This window comes from Lynx canadensis, chromosome E2 (genome assembly GCF_007474595.2).
Source record: "Lynx canadensis isolate LIC74 chromosome E2, mLynCan4.pri.v2, whole genome shotgun sequence".
Taxonomy (NCBI): Eukaryota; Metazoa; Chordata; class Mammalia; order Carnivora; family Felidae; genus Lynx; species Lynx canadensis.
In genome coordinates, this window is record NC_044317.1 from 44,216,757 (window position 1) to 44,233,913 (window position 17,157).

Here is a 17,157-nt window from a genome sequence, read left to right on the forward strand (position 1 = left end):
CTTTAAGCCTTCCTGAGACTGTAACATTACTCATTGACTCACCTTCTGACTCCACCCACCTCATTACTCTAATCATCTATCTCTAGAACTGAAAACACACTCACCCATCCGTTGGATCCTTTAATTCACCCTTCATTAGCCTCTACTGATTTCCATTGAATCTCCTTGCGATTCCTAATGACTAACCCTGGTTAACCGATGTTCCCCTTGATCCTTCTCTGAACCTTCATTGGCATTTCCAAGAACTTCTGCGACAGCCACTACATCCTTCCCCCGCTGATACCTGCATGCCCTCCCTTGTAGGTGGATGGAATTCTGGAGTCGCTGCCCTTCTTTCACGGCCACTGCCTTCGTGCCTACTACCAAGGCCGCCAGCTCTGTGTAGACACGGACTTCGGCCTCTCACTCACCTACGATTGGGACAGCCTGGCACGTGTAACAATGCCGAGGCCCTACGGACCCTACCTGTGTGGACTCTGTGCCCAAAGAGGCCCGAGCAGCCCCACGGTGCCGTTGCCCGACATCTGGAAGGTGGCAGAAGTGCCAGGCTGTGGCCCAGTCTGCGGGCCCCTCTGCCACAACCAGTGTCCAGTGTCCACGCGCACTCGATTCACTGGAGACGCGTACTGCGGGCTGCTGGCGGGGGCCGGGGTCCCTTGGGGCCATGCTAACGCTGCGCGTGGACCCGCTCCCCAGTCCTGGACAACTGCCTGGACGACGTGGGCCGCCACCACGGAGCCCGTCCCATCGTCTGCCGAGCCCTGGCCGCCTTCACTGTCGCCTGTCAGCTCTGGATGTGCACACTGCGGCCGTGGAGGACGCCTGACTTCTGTCGTGAGTGTGCGGGGCTTGGCATACATAGTGGGTGAGCTCCTAAGAGCTGGGATTTGGGACACCGAGGGACGACGCGGGAGGACCAAAGAAGAAGTTCAGGGCCTGGGTGGATGGAGCCAAGTGAAGAAGGGTGGACTGAAGAGAGTTAGACCTGGATGGGGCAGAAGTTTATTAACCGAGATCTTCCTGTCTTTTGTGTCCGTCTCTTTTTTCTGTCTGTCTCTCCCGTGCTTCTGTGTCTCTCTGTGTCTCCCTTTCTGCGGCCTCACTAATCTCTACCTGGTGTTTCCACTTTCCGTTCCTCGTCCTCTCTCCCCGCCATGTTTGCTCTTCCACTCACCCCCACCCTCTATCCTCCCTCCGTCTCTGTCTTCCCGTCCGTTTTCTCTCTCGCCCGGCCTACCCCTTTCTCTTCCCCCGCTATTTCTTTCCCGCGTCTCTCCATCTCTTCATTTCGCTCTGGCCCTCGCACCCCCGCGGGTCTCCCCAGCGTTACGGTGCCCGCCGCACTCAGCACTATGAGCTGTGCGGCCCGTGCTGCCCAGCCACGTGCGCGGGCACGAGAGCCGCTCTGGCCGCGGCGCCTGCGGGAGCCGCTGCTGTGAGGGCTGCGTGATGCGACACGGGCTTCTTGCTAAGCGGCGGCCGCCTGCGTGCCTGCGGCCAAGTGCGGCTGCTTCGCGCTGGCCGCTACCGAGCTCTAGGCGCCGTCTGGTACCCGGGGCCAGGCTGCGCACGCCGCTGCCGCTGCCGCCCGGGCGGCGTGGTGACGTGCGCGCCCGCGGCCGTGCGGGCGCGGGCGAGTGGTTCGTCCTGCGCGGGGGCGTGGCGCCGCTGCCTGCCCGACGGCCGAGGCAGCTGGCGCCCCTCGCCGGGACCGCGCACGTGCTCGCCTTCGACGGCCGCACGCACACGCTGGGGCCTCGCCCAGTCTGCCCTTCCTCTCCTGAGAGCTGCCTGCAAGTGCTCGCCCGCACCCCCACGCCGGGTCCCTGTTCCTTCAGCCTGGACGTGGCCCGCGATGGGGCCGGGCTACTCAGTCTGCACCTCAACTCTCCGGGCACCACCTGCAGCTAGACCGCGCAGTTGTCGGCTTCATCACGGTAGGGGTTCACTGGACCGCGCCCACACCCCACCCTCTTCCTCCTGGAGGTTCCTCTGTTTCCCCCACCATATGTAACGTGGGCGTGGCTGTCCCTTAAGACTAAGAGATGGTGCAAATATGTGACAAGGTGGAAGCATTGGCGGGGACACAGTAATGGCTCACTAAAGGGTAGCTGTTAGATATGCATATCACCTACTACCCAGGATTGATAAAATTAGTCATTCAGGATTATTTCAGTAAATTGTTTGGAGGGTCTCTCGGTGGTCCAGGAAAGGCCGGAGGATTTGGTGATGACTAAGTCCTGGGAGAGCTCACATTCCTCCAGGGAAACAGATGTTAAGTATATAAATAAGTAAAATAGGTGGTACATCCAATGATGAGTTTAGAACTGTAACGAAAAAATAGGGGCACCTGGGTGGGTCAGTGGGTTAAGCGTCCAACTCTGGTTTTAGCTCAGGTCATGATCTCATAGTTGGCTGGTATGAGCCCCGCATTGGGCTCCACTACTGGCAGTGCCGAGCCTGCTTGGGATTCTTACTCTCTCCCTCCTTCTCTGCCCCCGCACCCCCCCCCCCCCCGGCCCCACCTCATGCTGTCTCTGATTCTCTCTCTCTCTCAAAAAAAAAAAAAAAGAGAGAGAGAGAGAGAAAGAAAACTATAAAGAAAAATAAAACAAGGAAGAGAGAGTACAGAAACAGTGTAAAGAGGTTTAGGATTTTGAATAAGGTGATGAGGAAGACTCTACTGACAAAGTAACATTTGAGTCACTGATCTGAAGGAGGTAAGGGAGGGGTCCATGTGAACATCTGGGAAGGAGCAAACCAGGCAGAGGGAACACAAAGTGCGAAGGTCAGGGAACTGGGATGGTGCCTGGTGTGTTGGAGGAATAGGAGGAAGTCAGTGTAGCTTGTGAGTGAGCAAGTAAGTGAGTAAGAGGTTGAGGAAGAGATAATGAGGTTGGAGAAGTGATGGGGCCAGATCACTAGGGCCTTCTAGGATGGGTGGGGATGAAAACTTAGGCAAAACAGTAGCAGAGAAAGCAGGAGTGTGGTGAGATTCAGCAGCCAGAAGTAGAGAGAGCTTCAAAAAGAAGTGTGGTGAGACCTCATGAGGAAGAGAAGGCCAGAGAAAGGGCCCTGGGACCTATTTAGTGCTAATTATGTGCTAGGCGCTGTTCTGAGCACTACTTGTACCATCTCATTTAATCTTCATAACAACTGTATTAGTCAGCTAATGCTGCATAACAAGCTCAAAAAAAAAATTCTCAGTGACTTACTCAGCCAGCTTTCTCACACATCTGTGAGTTGACTGGCATTTGGGTGATCTTGGTCTAGGTCATTAAGCACTTCCCACATGCTGAGCATTTTTCTAAGTACTTTTTGTTGATTTATTTAATTCTCCCAACAGCCCTAGGAAGTAGGTACTTTGATCCTCCCATTTTACAAATAAAGAAACTAAAGTTCAGAGAGGCTAACTTTTCCACCCAACTCTCACAGTTCATTTGTGGCACAGCTGGGAGGGATGTCCAGGATACTGGGAGGCGTGGGAGCAGGCTCAACCTTCTCAGCCTCAGTCTTGACCCCTTTCTTCCTCCCCAGGTGGATGGTGAACACTGCCGGCTGCCCTGGGTACTGCCGGGGGGCAGGGCCTGGGCCACATTGGAGGGCCGCCACGTGGTGGTGCACACTGCCTGTGGGCTGCATATCATGTATGACTGGGGCAGTCAGGTGCGCCTAACTGTGCCTTCCACCTTCCACGGCCAGCTGGTGGGGCTCTGTGGGGCCTTTGGTGGCCAAGTTGGCCCCCTTGATGTGCCTCTAGACACAAGATCCTGGTCCAGGGGCCTGGTCACTAACCCCTGCCCACTGCCCCAGCCCAGTCTTGGCTTTAGCATCAGCTGCCCCACGCAACTTGCCCAGATCTTCAATGCTCCCAAACTGTGTAGACTCCTACAGGCACCAGATGGTCCCTTTGGCCGCTGCCTGGGCCATATCAGCCCCAAGGCTTTCCTCAGGATATGCCTGCAAGACGTATGTCATACCTATGGTCAGGACCTTGGTCTCTGTGATGCCCTCACAGCATATACTGCCGCCTGTCAGGAAGCTGGCATCCCTGTGAAGCTTTGGAGGGGACCCAAGCTTTGCCGTGAGTGCTCTGGCTGGGTGTGGGTTGCCTCCGGGGCAGGTTGAAGGCAGCAGGAAGAGCCCCTTCTCCTGATGGGGATCAGAGCAATCCTGATGGTAGATGGAATTGGCTAAGCAGTGTTGGGGGGAAGGGCATCCAAGGGAGAGAGAACTGGAATTTCAAAGGTGTGGAAGTTGAAAAATATCAGTGGGGGGGGGGGCACCTGGGCGGCTCAGTCGGTTAGGCGTCTGACTTCAGCTCAGGTCATGATCTCATGGTTTGTGAGTTTGAGCCCCACATCGGGTTCTGTGCTGACAGCTCAGAGCCTGGAGCCTGCTTCGGATTCTGTGTCTCCCTCGCTTTCTGCCCCTCCCCCACTCACACTCTGTCTTTCTGTCTTTCAAAACTAAATCAATGTCTTAAAAAAATTTTTTTTTAAAGCAGTGGGAAGCTAGCCTGACTGGGGCAAGAGGCAATAGGATTGGAGAGGGAAACTTGAGTCCTAAGCACCAGCCTTTGCTATCCACCTGCAGCTCTGACTTGTCCGCCTCGGAGCCACTACAGCATCTGCGCACGGACCTGTGATGGGGGCTGTGTCCAGCCTACCAGCCCTGCTCACTGTTCTACCCAATGCTATGAGGGCTGTGAGTGTGACCCTGGATTCATTTTTGACGGCACAGACTGTGTGTCTCAGGACCACTGCGGCTGCTTTCACAGTGGACGCTACATCCCTGTAAGAGAGGTCCCCAGGCATGGGTGGGTGGGTGCAAAGTTTCCCATATCTTGTCATAAAATGTTCCCCAGGGGCACCTGGGTGGTTCAGTTGGCTAACCATCTGACTCTTCATCTCAGCCCAAGTCTTGATCTCGGGATCGTGATTTGAGCCACATATTGGGCTCTGTGCTGGGCATGAAGCCTACTTAAGAAAAAAAAAAAAAACTTCCCTGGACCACACTATATCAGTCAGCATTTGCCATTGTAAATGAAGAAAATGATGCCAAGTATCTTAAATACAACAAGGAACATACCTACCTTTAATTGTTTAAATCTGAGGCTTTCATGCATGGCTGGATTCAGGGACTCAAATGATGTCACTAGAACTCAAGTTTCTTTCTGTCTTTCATCCCTGTCTTTTCCTTTTTCTATGATAGCTTCTATATCAAGTAGGCTCTAGGTCCAAATGCTATAACAGTCTCAAAATTACAGTGGCTTAAATTTGATAGAAGCTTATTTCTCTCTCATGAACAGTCCAAGAATAACCAGCTTGGCTCATCCAAGTCAGGGACACAGGTTTCTTCTATCATGTGGTTCTACCTCCCCTGTAGTATTGTGATCATCTACTCCCCACCACATCTTCATTCAAGCAAGTTGGCCAGGAAAAAGAAGGGACAGGGAGGTCAGGCCCCGCTCTTTAAGGGCATAACCCAAAAGTAGCACATATCACTTCTGTTCATATCCCATTGGCCACAACTTCACGAAGGGACCCCATCTGGCTGCAGAGGAGGCTGGAAGATGTATCTTTAGCTGGGTATCCCTGAATGCAGCCAAAAATTCTAATTCTGGGGAAGAAATGGAGAATGGATATTTGAAGACATGCATAGCCTCATTTTCAAATCACTTCTGCATGTTGGGCAGTGGTGGTCCCCTTCTTCTCCAAGTTTATGATGTACAGTTTAGCCATCTCAGTGGAAGGACAGACCCCTCTCTCAATAGTTCCAGCAGAAGTCCCAGTGCTGACTCCTATTGTCCCACTTGCCCATCCCTAAACCAGAGAGGCCAGGAAATATGGGGTACTCTGATTTGTCTCTGACTAGCCAGACCTGGGGCATGCGCCCAGAGCTGAAGCCAGAGGGTAGGTATATCACCTAAGAAACTCCACAGACAGAAAAGTGGGGCTAATTCCCCAAAGAAACTGGAAGGCTGTTACCAGAAGACCACAGATGGATGGACCCTCGGCAGGCAAAGCGTCCTCTTCAAGGCTTTGCAGCTCCTTGAATCCATTCAGAGGTAAAGAAAAGCCCCCCAGGGGATGACTGACATAGTTGTCTTGGAGATTCAAGGCCACCAGATACGAAAAAATGATTGGTTAAACCCTAGTGGTGCCTGGGTGGCTCAGTCAGTGAAGCTTCTGACTTTGGCTCAGGTTATGACCTCACGGTTCGTGAGTTCAGGCCCCACATCAGGCTCTGCACTGGTGGTGTGGAGCCTGCTTGGGATTCTCCTTCTCTCTCTCTCTGTCTCTCTGTCTCTCTCTCTCTCTCTGCCCCTTTCCCACTTGCACTCTCACTCTCAAAATAAATACATAAACTTTAAACCCCAAACCAACCCCAGGAATGAATACGTGCCCACACTGGGAGGAACAGGGCATAAGAGCTGCTACAGCTGCCATTGCATGTCCTCTCCACGCTAGTGCTGACACTGGCCACACATCAGAACTTGCAGAGAGCTCTTAAGGTTTTTCACACACCAGTGAAAAAAGCAGAGGGATTGTCCCAGATTGAAACAGACTTTAAAACCACAATAGTCAAATGCAGTACACAAAGCTTGATTATATACTAGTTGAAAAAGAACAGTTAATAGATATTTGGGGGACAATTGGAGAAATTCATCAAACTTTTTTTATTTTTGCCCATCTCAGAGAAAAACAGCTCAATGGATTTTTAATTTGTATTTGTCTTGTTAGGAGGTTGAGCATCTTTTCAAATGCCTAAGAAACATATTTCTTTTTCTATTAACTTTCTGAATAGCTTTGTTCATGTTTTTATATTGACTTATTGGTCTTTTTCTTTTTTATTTCTAGGAACTCTTTATATATTAAGGAACTTGCTCCTTCATGATATGTTTTATACATGTGCTTAGCTGTTTGTTGATATGGTTTTTTGAATTTGATTTTGAGTCTCTCTCTCTCTGCAGGTTGGGGAGGCACTGATCCTGCCTGGCTGCCAGGAACGCTGTATATGCTTGCATGGTCAAGGCCTCCAGTGCCAGCCCTTTTCCTGCCCACAGGGCACAGACTGCATCCTGGATGGGGGTGTGCGGTGGTGTGAGCCCAGGGAGGGTGCTACATGTCGCCTAGTGCCCGGGGGCCTCTTCACCACCTTTGATGGCTTCAGTGGGCTCACACCCATTCCTGTTATGTCCTGTGCCTATGAGCTAGCCACATTGGTGGGTTCCAGGCCCCAGGATCCTGACTGGTTCCATGTCATTGCTGACTTCCTGCCCTGTCCTAGCTGCACTGCTCTCAAACCACGAGTGATCATCGGCTTCAGGGATGGCTGTGCAGCTGTGGGAACCAATCAGGAAATATGGGTAAGGGACTTCCTCAGTAAAAGCCAAGACTTTTTTATAATCTGGCACTGATCTCTGGGGCCTTTTGATCCCTCGTTGGCATTCCATACCCTTTTAACATAGAACTCTCCCATCACTGTGCTCTCACATTGACCTCCATTGGCTAAATGTCCTTGTCATGCTCTCCCATGACCCTCTCTAGACCCTATATAAACTTCACCCTGGACTTCTCAGGACCCACTGATCCCCCACATTGACTCAAGTGCTGCTCAACTCCTGGGAACTACTGACTGAGTAGTCATCTACTACTACTACTACTACTACTACTACTACTACTACTACTACTCAGAGCTCTAATAGGGGAAGCCCAGGTAGCCCAGGTAGAGTGATCAGGGCTGGAATGGGAGAAGCACAGGTAGACTGTGGAAGCCCAGAGGAGATACTCTCAGTTTAGGAGACCAGTGAAGGCTTTCTGGAGAAGGTGACAAATGAGCTGAGACCTGATTTTAAGCTTGGGAAGAGAACAGAACAAGGCCAGGAAAACAGAGGGAGCATATTTGGGGAATAGTGGTGAAAATGAACTGTTGAGTTTAAAATAGCCCACTAAATGTCTTTGGACTTAGGGCCAGGGAGGTTGTTAGTGACTTAAGAAATCACAGCAGGGGGACAACTCCTGGACTGCAGGTTTGAGGAATGGAGACAGCAGGAATAGACAGCTCTCTTGACAGGTTGTACATACAAACTGCCCTTGTCAAACAGGTGAGAGTAGAGATAAGCCAGGAAGAGGCAGAGGCCTTTTAAAACTGGTTTACCATTACGATTTTGTGATGGGAAAAACCCTGGGATGTTTAAGTGCTGATGGGAAGAAGCCAGACAAGGAGAGGTTGGAGATCCAGTGGGGAGAGAGGCCAGAGTGGAGAGCACCTGGCTCCCCCAAGACACGTGGAAACCAGAGAGCAGCAGAACTGGAATCTGGCAGGCAAAATGGATACTGTTTATAAGTAAGAGGGAAACAAACCTGAAACCCCATGTTGAGAAATAGAAGGAGGCTACTGGTAAGAGTGGGAGGATGGTCTGGCAAGAGAGCAGCTAGGATTCTGCCACAACCCAGCAGTGGTAATTAGAATAGTACCACATAGGGTAGCTGTGAGGATTCATGCAGAGTGTGTGGCATATATGAAGTGCTCAGTAAATAGAAGCTCTTGGGGCGCCTGGCTGACTCCTTTGGAAGAGCTTAAGACTTGACCTTGGGGTTGTGAGTTGAGCCCCATGTTGAGTGTACAGAGTTCTTAAAAGTAAATAAACTTAAGGGGCGCCTGGGTGGCTCAGTTGGTTAAGCATCTGACTCTTGATTTCGGCTCAGGTCATGATCTCACAGTTTGTGGAACTGAGCCCCACGTAGGGCTCTGCGCCGACAGCATGGAGCCTGCTTGGGATTCTCTCTCTCCCTCCCTCTCTGCCCCTCCCCAGTTCTCTCTCTCTTTATCTCAAATATAAACATTAAAAAAGTAAATAAACAAACAAAAATTTTGTAAACTGTGATTGCAGGTGCCTGGGTGGCTCAGTCAGTTAAACATCCTACTTTGGTTCAGGTCATGATTTCACAGTTCATGAGTTCGAGCCCTGTGTCAGGCTCTGTGTGTACAGGTCTGAGCCTGGGGACTGCTTCGGATTCTGTGTCTCCCTCTCTCTGCTCCTCCCCTGCTCATGCTGTCTCTGTCTCTCAAAAATAAGTAAACATTAAAAAAAAAAGCTGTGATTGCTCTTGCGGTCACTTTTATATTATTAATGGAGAGGCAATATATATAACAGAATGGTCAAGAACACAGGTCATGAAATCACACCCCTTTGGTTCAAAATTGGCTCTGCCACTTACCAGCTATGTGAACCTGGGCAAGCTATGTTACTTCTCTGGGCCTCAGTTTCCTAATCAGTAAAAGGCAAGAGGCACCTAGGCATACAGTACTGATCTACCCTGTCAGAGTGTTGGTGAGGATTTAGTATCATTTATAAATTTAATATCATTAATTACATAATTAAGTTAGGTGACAGTATATTAAAATATCAATTACATTACATAATGCAATATACTGTCATACATTATCTTATAAAATAAATAACTAAATATTAAAGCACTTGGAATAGTGCCTGGCACAGAGTATGTGTAAACGGTTATTAGATTATGAAGACACAGGTGAGAGAAATGCAACTGGTTCTAGAGACTTTGTTCTCTAAAGCTCCCTTTTAGGAAAGAGTTTATTATGGAAAAATTCAAGCATCACAAAAGAAGAGAGAATGGTGTGTCATGAAACTCTGTTACAGTTACAAATGTTTGGCCATTTTTGCTTTCATCTCTTCCTCCCACTCTTTGCTTTGTTCGTGCTGGAGGATTTGAAAGCAAATACCAGACCTTTTTCCTCTAGCAAAGACCTGGGTATGCCATTTTGATAGAGACACCCGGCAGGATTCACAGTAGTTTCAGAGCCCCGCCTCCGGATTCGGGCCCTAATCCCCGCCCTTCACTCGCCTCCTCTCTGCAGGTGAATGGACAACCCGCCAGCCTCCCGGCGCAAGTGTGCAGGGGCGTGGTCGTACGCTGGGCTGAGGGCTCCCAAGTTGTTATCGAGCGGTCCCCCATGCTGCGGGTGCTGGTGGGGCCCGAGGGGGCTGTGTCCCTACGGGCCTCCCCCGCGCTACGAGGACGCCTCCGGGCAGCCTGCGGGAACTACAACGGAATTGCAGCCGACGACCTGATACTCCCAGGAGGACTCCGGGATGCCAGCCTAGTCGACGTGTTCCAGGCGTGCCGGGTTCGGGGCTTCAACAACTGGTGAGAACTTTACCTTCTCCTGCCCGGGGACCTGACTTCTCTCGGCAGAGGGCGCGACCAGCGCAACTCCCTGCGCCACAGGCTGCCTTTGGGGACTTGGAGCCCATACCCTCTCTCTGATGGTCTTCCCACAGCACGGAGAAGCTTGTTATTCCACCGTCTCTCTGATGGTCTTCCCACAGCACGGAGAAGCTTGTTATTCCAGCCGTGACCCAACACTTCACCGTCTGACGCCGTACCTCAGCGTGTGCCCAGGGCTGGGACTCGTCCACCCCCCCACTCCCCCATCCTCGACGCACACCTGCCCTGGGGATGGGAACCCACGGACCTTCCTGAGACTGTTTTAATAAATAATTTATGACCAAAACCTGCTTGTGCCTATATCTTCTACTTCTCAGTGCCCCCGCGCCCTGGGGAACACAAAAGGTCCCAACCTATAGTTCTCGTTTCCCAAGACTCAGGAGTTAGGTCGGGACCCTGACGCCTTCCGACCCAAAACCTGAGTCCGAGCACCTAGCTCCCTCCTCCTTCGGGTCCCCAGAACTGCATTCCCCTCAAGGACACAGATTCCCTCTGGGGCAGGCGGGGGAGCCTGCAGCTCCGCCCCTGACCCACAATATTGTGACGTAACTGCATCGACAGCCAATCCGGCTCGACGGCGCCAGCTAGCCAAGGCAGGAAGCGGAAGTTTTGAAGCGCGCGGGCCGGAAGTGCCTGTTGCCGTATCTCGCAAAGGTGCTGCTGCGCCGCCGTTCTTCGGGCATTACCTGTGTGCGCCCTGGGCCCAGCTGCGGCCATGAGCCGGCCCAGCCGGCTGCAGAGGCAAATTCTGAGCTTGTACCGCGAGCTTCTGCGCGCCGGGCGCGGGAAGCCTGGCGCCGAGGCGCGGGTGCGGGCCGAGTTCCGGCAGCATGCTTGCCTGCCACGCTCCGACGTGCTGCGTATCGAATACCTGTACCGCCGCGGGCGGCGCCAGCTGCAGCTGCTACGGTCGGGCCACGCCACTGCCATGGGTGCGTTCGTGCGTCAGCGGAGTCCAACCCAGGAGTCCAGCGGCGCGGGGGCGCCAGGGACCCAGCCTGACAATGGCGATGGTCCGAGGAATCCCCTTGACGGAATGAGGTCACCGGAGACACCCCCCGATGGACGGTGACAGGACGAGGAGCTTACCCGATAGCGCAGGGGAACCGGGGGCCCGCCTGACTGTGTGGGGTGACTAGGGAACCTGCCTGATGAAACGTGAAAGGTCTTAAGACCAGCTCAATGGATTGGGGAATCAGAGAGCCCTCCTAGCGACGTGGGGTGCCAGCGACCCCCGTGATAGATGGTGAGAGATGACCGACCTTGCACGATCCATGATAACGGGTCGAACTCTTATGAGGGTTTGGAGTGGCTTGGTTGCCGGCTGGCTGAACTGTGTCAAGCTGAGAGCTCCTTACCCTAAAGCATGGGGAACCAAGACGCCTGCCGTCGGACGGAAAGAGACACCTTTCTATTTACCTCTGGCTCCCCTCTCCTGTATTTAACTCTGAGAAGAGCAGACTTTTTGCTGAGAATTTTGGGAAGATACCCTGATGGATGGTGAGAAGCCCCGAATCCCCTTTGGAAAACTTTCTTCCCGTTAATTGTGGCAGACTAGGACCTGTGGGGAAGGGGCTGGGGTATCTTACCCCATCTGATCAACTGAAGACCCGTCAAGACCTATACTTGATGGTTCTGAGGGGAAACCCTGACTCCTGGGCCCTTCTCCTCCCAGGACTGTTGAACAAAAGGAATAAAATTGGAGATGTGATTACTTCCCTCTTGGTGGTCTTAAAGAGTTCATGTATTTGGGGATTTTTTTAAAAGGCCCTCACAAACCAAGAAGTGACCCTCTGGGAGGGGGAGGTATGGGGAGCTATCTGTTCTTCTCTGGAGTCCTCTGGACTAGCAGATTGGTTGAAGCAGCCTAGTTCATGCCCCTGGGCAGATCCATTGACCCACCGTGGTTTGACCCCAAAGAAACCCCAGTTGACTCCTTAATAGAAGGTAGGGAGGTAAGAGAGAAAATGGTGGAGTCAGGAGGCCTGCCTGGAAACCCCTGAGGCAGTACTGGGGACCTCAAACCTGGCTGAAGAGTCCAGCCTCAGCTACAAGCTAGGACTTTGGTCAGCAAGGACCAGGTGTTGGGGAGGAGAGGTAGACCCATAGGCCCCAGGCGTACCTCCTCCCATATCTCTGTCCATTACATCTCTCCCGCATCACTCACCTCTCCCTCTTGCTCACTCCTGGATCCAAGATCTTGAGCCCTAAGAAGCTCCAGGATGGGAGCTTCTGGCAGGGCTGCAGGCAGTGAGCAAGTTCCCACTGGGGCTGGGTGACCTGGGTCAGGAGGGGAGATGTTCTACCCAGGTACTACAGATGAACAGAGTCTGTGTGGTAGAGGGAGTGAGGGAGGGGAGTGCCTGATGTGAGGGAGGCAGTTGTAGGTCAGTGGTGATTGAGAGCATGGACTCTGGAACTGGAATGCTTTCATTTGGATCCCAGCTCCAACATGTACTACTAATTACATGATCATGGACCTGTGATTTAACCTCTTCGTGCCTCAGTACCCTTATCTGTGAAATGGGCATCATAATAGGGCCTTCCTCATGTGGCAGTTATAATAGAGTGAATTAAATACATGGTGTGGCACCAGATGATGTCCCAATTCTGTGACCCTCTCGCCTACCTGAGTCCACGTGGAGCTAAAGAAGAGGAGGCTTCCTGCTGTGAGTTCCTGTGTCTGCTCCTTTGCATGAGGGCTTTCTGGGAGTTACAGAATGTGGGTTAATGCACTTGGGAGCAATCCTTAGCCTGGGGGGACAGCAGTCAGTGGATGAGTGCTCCAGCCTGCCTGTTGTCTGATGAGACAAGTGCAGGTCTATTCCCCAAGGTTCCTCAGAGGCCCCCTGTGGGACTGAGCCCCAGTTGCCCACAGCAGTTACCATTTCATGAGCACCTTTTCTGACATATCCCCTGGCCTGTCTCACTCTCCCCACTCCCTAACTCCTGTCTCCTGGCATCATATCCCAAATAAACCTCCCCCAAGCCTTTGACTCAGAGTGTGCCAATGTTTACACATGGTTGATACTCTCTGTATTTGTGCTGTGTTTTTTTTTACTCTGCTAAGGCCCAGGGTCAATGCTTCTCAATCCCTTAGCCCTGTCAAACAGGAACCTCCTGGTCTAAGAAAATTGCAATAAAGGACTTATGGGGCTTGGGGTAATTTGGAGTATGTATTGTGGATTAATAACAGAATTGAATGGAGTGGCTAAATTTCCTGATTCTGATAACTACACTAGTGTAAGAGAATGCTCTTGTTCCTAAGAACTATACACCAGGGGTGCCTGGGTGAGTTGGTTGAGTGTCCAACTCTGGACTTCAGCTCAGGTCAGATCCAGGGTCATGCGATCAGGCCCTAAGTTGGGGGCCCATGTTGATCATGGAGCCTGCTTAAGATTCTCTCTTTCCCTCTGCCCCTCTCCTCAGCTGTGCTCTCTCTCAAAAAAAAAAAAAAAGAAAATTAAAAAGAACTATACACCAAAGTATTTAGGAGTAAAGAGTATCAATCATGTCTACAGTGTGCTTTCAAAATGTTCCAAAATATATGCACATACATAAATATACTAGCAAGAGTGTAAATGGTGAAGCACATGGGGTAAAATGTTAGCCGTGAATCTGGGTGAAGGGTATATGGGAGTTTGATGTGCTAGTCTTAAAACTTTTCAGTAATTTGAAACAAAAAGTTACATGAACACAAAGGCCAATGATCATTTACATTTTGGCACCAGAGATCTTTACACACAGGGCACATTTTTACAGCAGATTTGAAAACAGTAAAGCCGGTTATTTTGAGACTTTATAAATCTCTTATGCATAGTTTAAAGGCGTAGCTTCACAGATCTAGCAATTACAATTAAATTTCTGGATTTTTTACCTTTTAAAAAAATTTTTTAATTGTTTATTTTTGAGAGAGAGAGAGACAGAATCTGAAGCAGACTCCAGGCTCTGAGCTATCAGCACAGAGCCTGATGCAGGGCTCTAACTCACAAGCCATGAGATCGTGACCTGAGCCAAAGTCAGATGCTTAACCGACTGAGCCACACAGGTGGCTTTTGTGAAATAATATCTGGTTTCCCTTACAGATTCTGATCTCCATTCTATTGGGAACGACAGTTCACTAGAATATGTTCTTGTCTTGGCTCACACACTCAGCTGTCCCAAGGGGCCAAGCCAGTGACTAGGCACGTGAAGTGACCTAGTGTGGCCTTAGGGAAGTGTGGGAAACTCACAGTACCTGATGAGGAGCCACTAGCCACACCAGCAAGTTACCACCATAATTATTATTTTTTTTAAGACTTTATTTTTGAGTAGTCTTTACACTCAATGTGGGGCTCTAGTTCCTAACCCCTCAAGAGTCGCACGCTCTACCAACTGAGCCAGCCAGGCATCTTGTGTTACCACCACTCTTGCTCAGCTTCCTCCCTCATACAGCACTGGACAATTCTGGATATGAATTATGTGGAAGAATGACTAGGGTTTTCTTTACAGCAGTAAAAGTATTGTGATTTGATTTTAAAACAATCCTGATCTGGCAGTACTCCATGAATCGCTCGTGAGTAAAAGGATATGATGTCTAGAATTGGCTTCAAAGTAATCTAGAGAGAGGGGAGTGGGTGCCTGGGAGGATTGGCCCTGAGTTGATAATAACTGGAGCTGGTGATGAGCCCATGAGGACTTGTAATGCTGTCCCTTCTCTTTTGGTACAAGTTCAAAAAGTATCAGAATTGAAGTTGGGAAAACAAACTCCAGTGGTCCCCAGCCTAACTCACATCAGAAGTTCTCTCTGTGATCCACAAGGTTTCACCTGATCTGGCCCTGTCACTTCTCTCCCCTCACCTTCTCCCACGCTCCCCCTCCACCACTCATGTTCCAGACACACTGGCCTTCCCACATGCCCGACACACTTCTATCTCTGGGCCTTTGCACTTTCCCCCTCTACCTATTTTGATAACTGGGAACAACCTGGGGCTTGAGCATTTGAAATGTGATTAGGGACTAGGGAATTTTAAAATTTTTAAATAAATTTTGGGGCACCTGTGTGGCTCAGTTGGTTGAGCATCTGACTTTGGCTCAGGTCATGATCTCACAGTTTGTGAGTTCGAGCCCTACGTTGGGATCTGTGCTGACAGCTCAGAGCCTGGAGCCTGCTTTGGATTCTGTGTCTCCCTCTCTGCCCCTCCCCTGCTTGTGCTCTGTCTCTCTCTCAGAAATAAATAAACATTAAAAAAAATTTTAAATAATAAGGATAAAAATTGTATAAATTTTAGGGGCGCCTGGGTGGCGCAGTCGGTTAAGCGTCCGACTTCAGCCAGGTCACGATCTCGCGGTCCGGGAGTTCGAGCCCCGCGTCAGGCTCTGGGCTGATGGCTCAGAGCCTGGAGCCTGTTTCTGATTCTGTGTCTCCCTCTCTCTCTGCCCCTCCCCCGTTCATGCTCTGTCTCTCTCTGTCCCGAAAATAAATAAACGTTGAAAAAAAAAAAATTTTTTTTTTTTAAATTGTATAAATTTTAAATAATTGAAATGTAAAAACGAGCAGTGTAAAATGTTTTTTCCATTAAACACAATTTTATTGTTTTGGTAGCCTTACCAGATTTCAAAGACTTTGTAAGAAAAAAGAATTATAAAATATTACATTATTACTATATTGGTTACATATTATAATGATAGTATTTTGGGTCTATAAGGTTAAACAGTAAAAACTCAATTATTAAAATTAATTTTACCTGTTTCTACTGTTGACTATTAGAAAGTTTAAAATTAAAGCAGCTACTGAGGATGAGACCTCTGCCCAAATGCCAAAGATTTATCATTGTCGATATGTCAGGAGGAAATGTTGAGGCCACTTTTTAGGCAACAGGCTTGAGCAGTGGAAACTTGAGTGAAGCAAAAGGGCCCACAGTGACCACCAAACTGAATGCAGTCTCATTAAGTGACCTGCCTAGAAATAATCATAGGCCCTAACTGACCAATGGGCTTCCCTCAACCAGGCACAGTTACCAAAAAAGGAAACTTCCTTATGTCGCCATACTTCATCACTCTGCCCTGTAACTATAGTCCCTCACCACCGCCTCATGGCAGACAGTCTCTCCTTCGCTGTCCTGGCCGCTGCTTGTATTCAATAAACATATCTTGCAGTGTATTCAATAAACATATCTCCTGTAAAAAATAATAATAATAAAATACAATTGTATTTGTGCCTCATGTTACATCTGTCTTGGACAGCATTACTCTAGGAGTCCTGTGGCTTGTTTCCTCACTACAATTTGCTCTAATCACTTAATTACAATGTAATGACATAATTATCTCCCTGATGCCTTCCTCAACCACCCTAATTAAATTGTACCCCCTTTCCCTTTGGCCGCTTTAGTTTTCTCCTTAGCACTTAATCACCAACTGACCTATTACAGATTTTACCTAGTTTTTAAAATTAATTTATTATTATTATTTAGTATTATTATTTATTACAGATTTTATTTACTGTTGATCTCCCCTATAGAATGTTGGCCCCATGGGGACAAGAATTTTCACCTGTTTTGTTCACTGCCCTGGTCCTGCTCTTTGACCAGGAACTGACTCAAAGCAGACACTCAGTTTTGAATGAATGAATGAATGAGTGGTACAGATTTGTCCCATTCCTTGGTCAGTTGGGTCAGAATTGCCAAGACTCTGCTGGCCCTGTTTATGGTGACGCCAGGGAGACCATGCCTTTTCTTGGTTGGGGACAGAGTCTTGGTGTGGACAATATGCACTTGATGTGAAAACAGGTCAGGTTTGTGTTCTGGTTTTTCCAGAATCTGCTGCTTCCTGCCCCTCTCCCTCAGTGTCCATGCCCCCTTCTGGACAGCTCCTTGGTTTTCTTTGGAGACTCACTTCTCCCCCATTTTCAGCGCAT

At 49.8% G+C, this 17,157-nt stretch overlaps 2 protein-coding genes across 2 annotated transcripts; both read left to right on the top strand.

Annotated features, from left to right (window-relative positions):
- The first annotated feature begins 4,583 nt into the window (after nucleotides 1-4,583).
- Nucleotides 4,584-10,548, top strand: LOC115502130 (IgGFc-binding protein-like). Its single transcript, XM_032591473.1, has 4 exons — nucleotides 4,584-4,796; nucleotides 6,977-7,372; nucleotides 9,892-10,181; nucleotides 10,316-10,548. Exons 2-4 carry the CDS (start codon nucleotides 7,199-7,201, stop codon nucleotides 10,347-10,349), a joined length of 498 nt encoding a protein of 165 aa, XP_032447364.1. The 5' UTR covers nucleotides 4,584-4,796; nucleotides 6,977-7,198; the 3' UTR covers nucleotides 10,350-10,548.
- A 327-nt stretch (nucleotides 10,549-10,875) lies between these two features.
- SDHAF1 (succinate dehydrogenase complex assembly factor 1) lies at nucleotides 10,876-11,984 on the top strand. Its single transcript, XM_030299163.1, has one exon. It carries the CDS (start codon nucleotides 10,978-10,980, stop codon nucleotides 11,332-11,334), a length of 357 nt encoding a protein of 118 aa, XP_030155023.1. The 5' UTR covers nucleotides 10,876-10,977; the 3' UTR covers nucleotides 11,335-11,984.
- The last annotated feature ends 5,173 nt before the right edge of the window (nucleotides 11,985-17,157 follow it).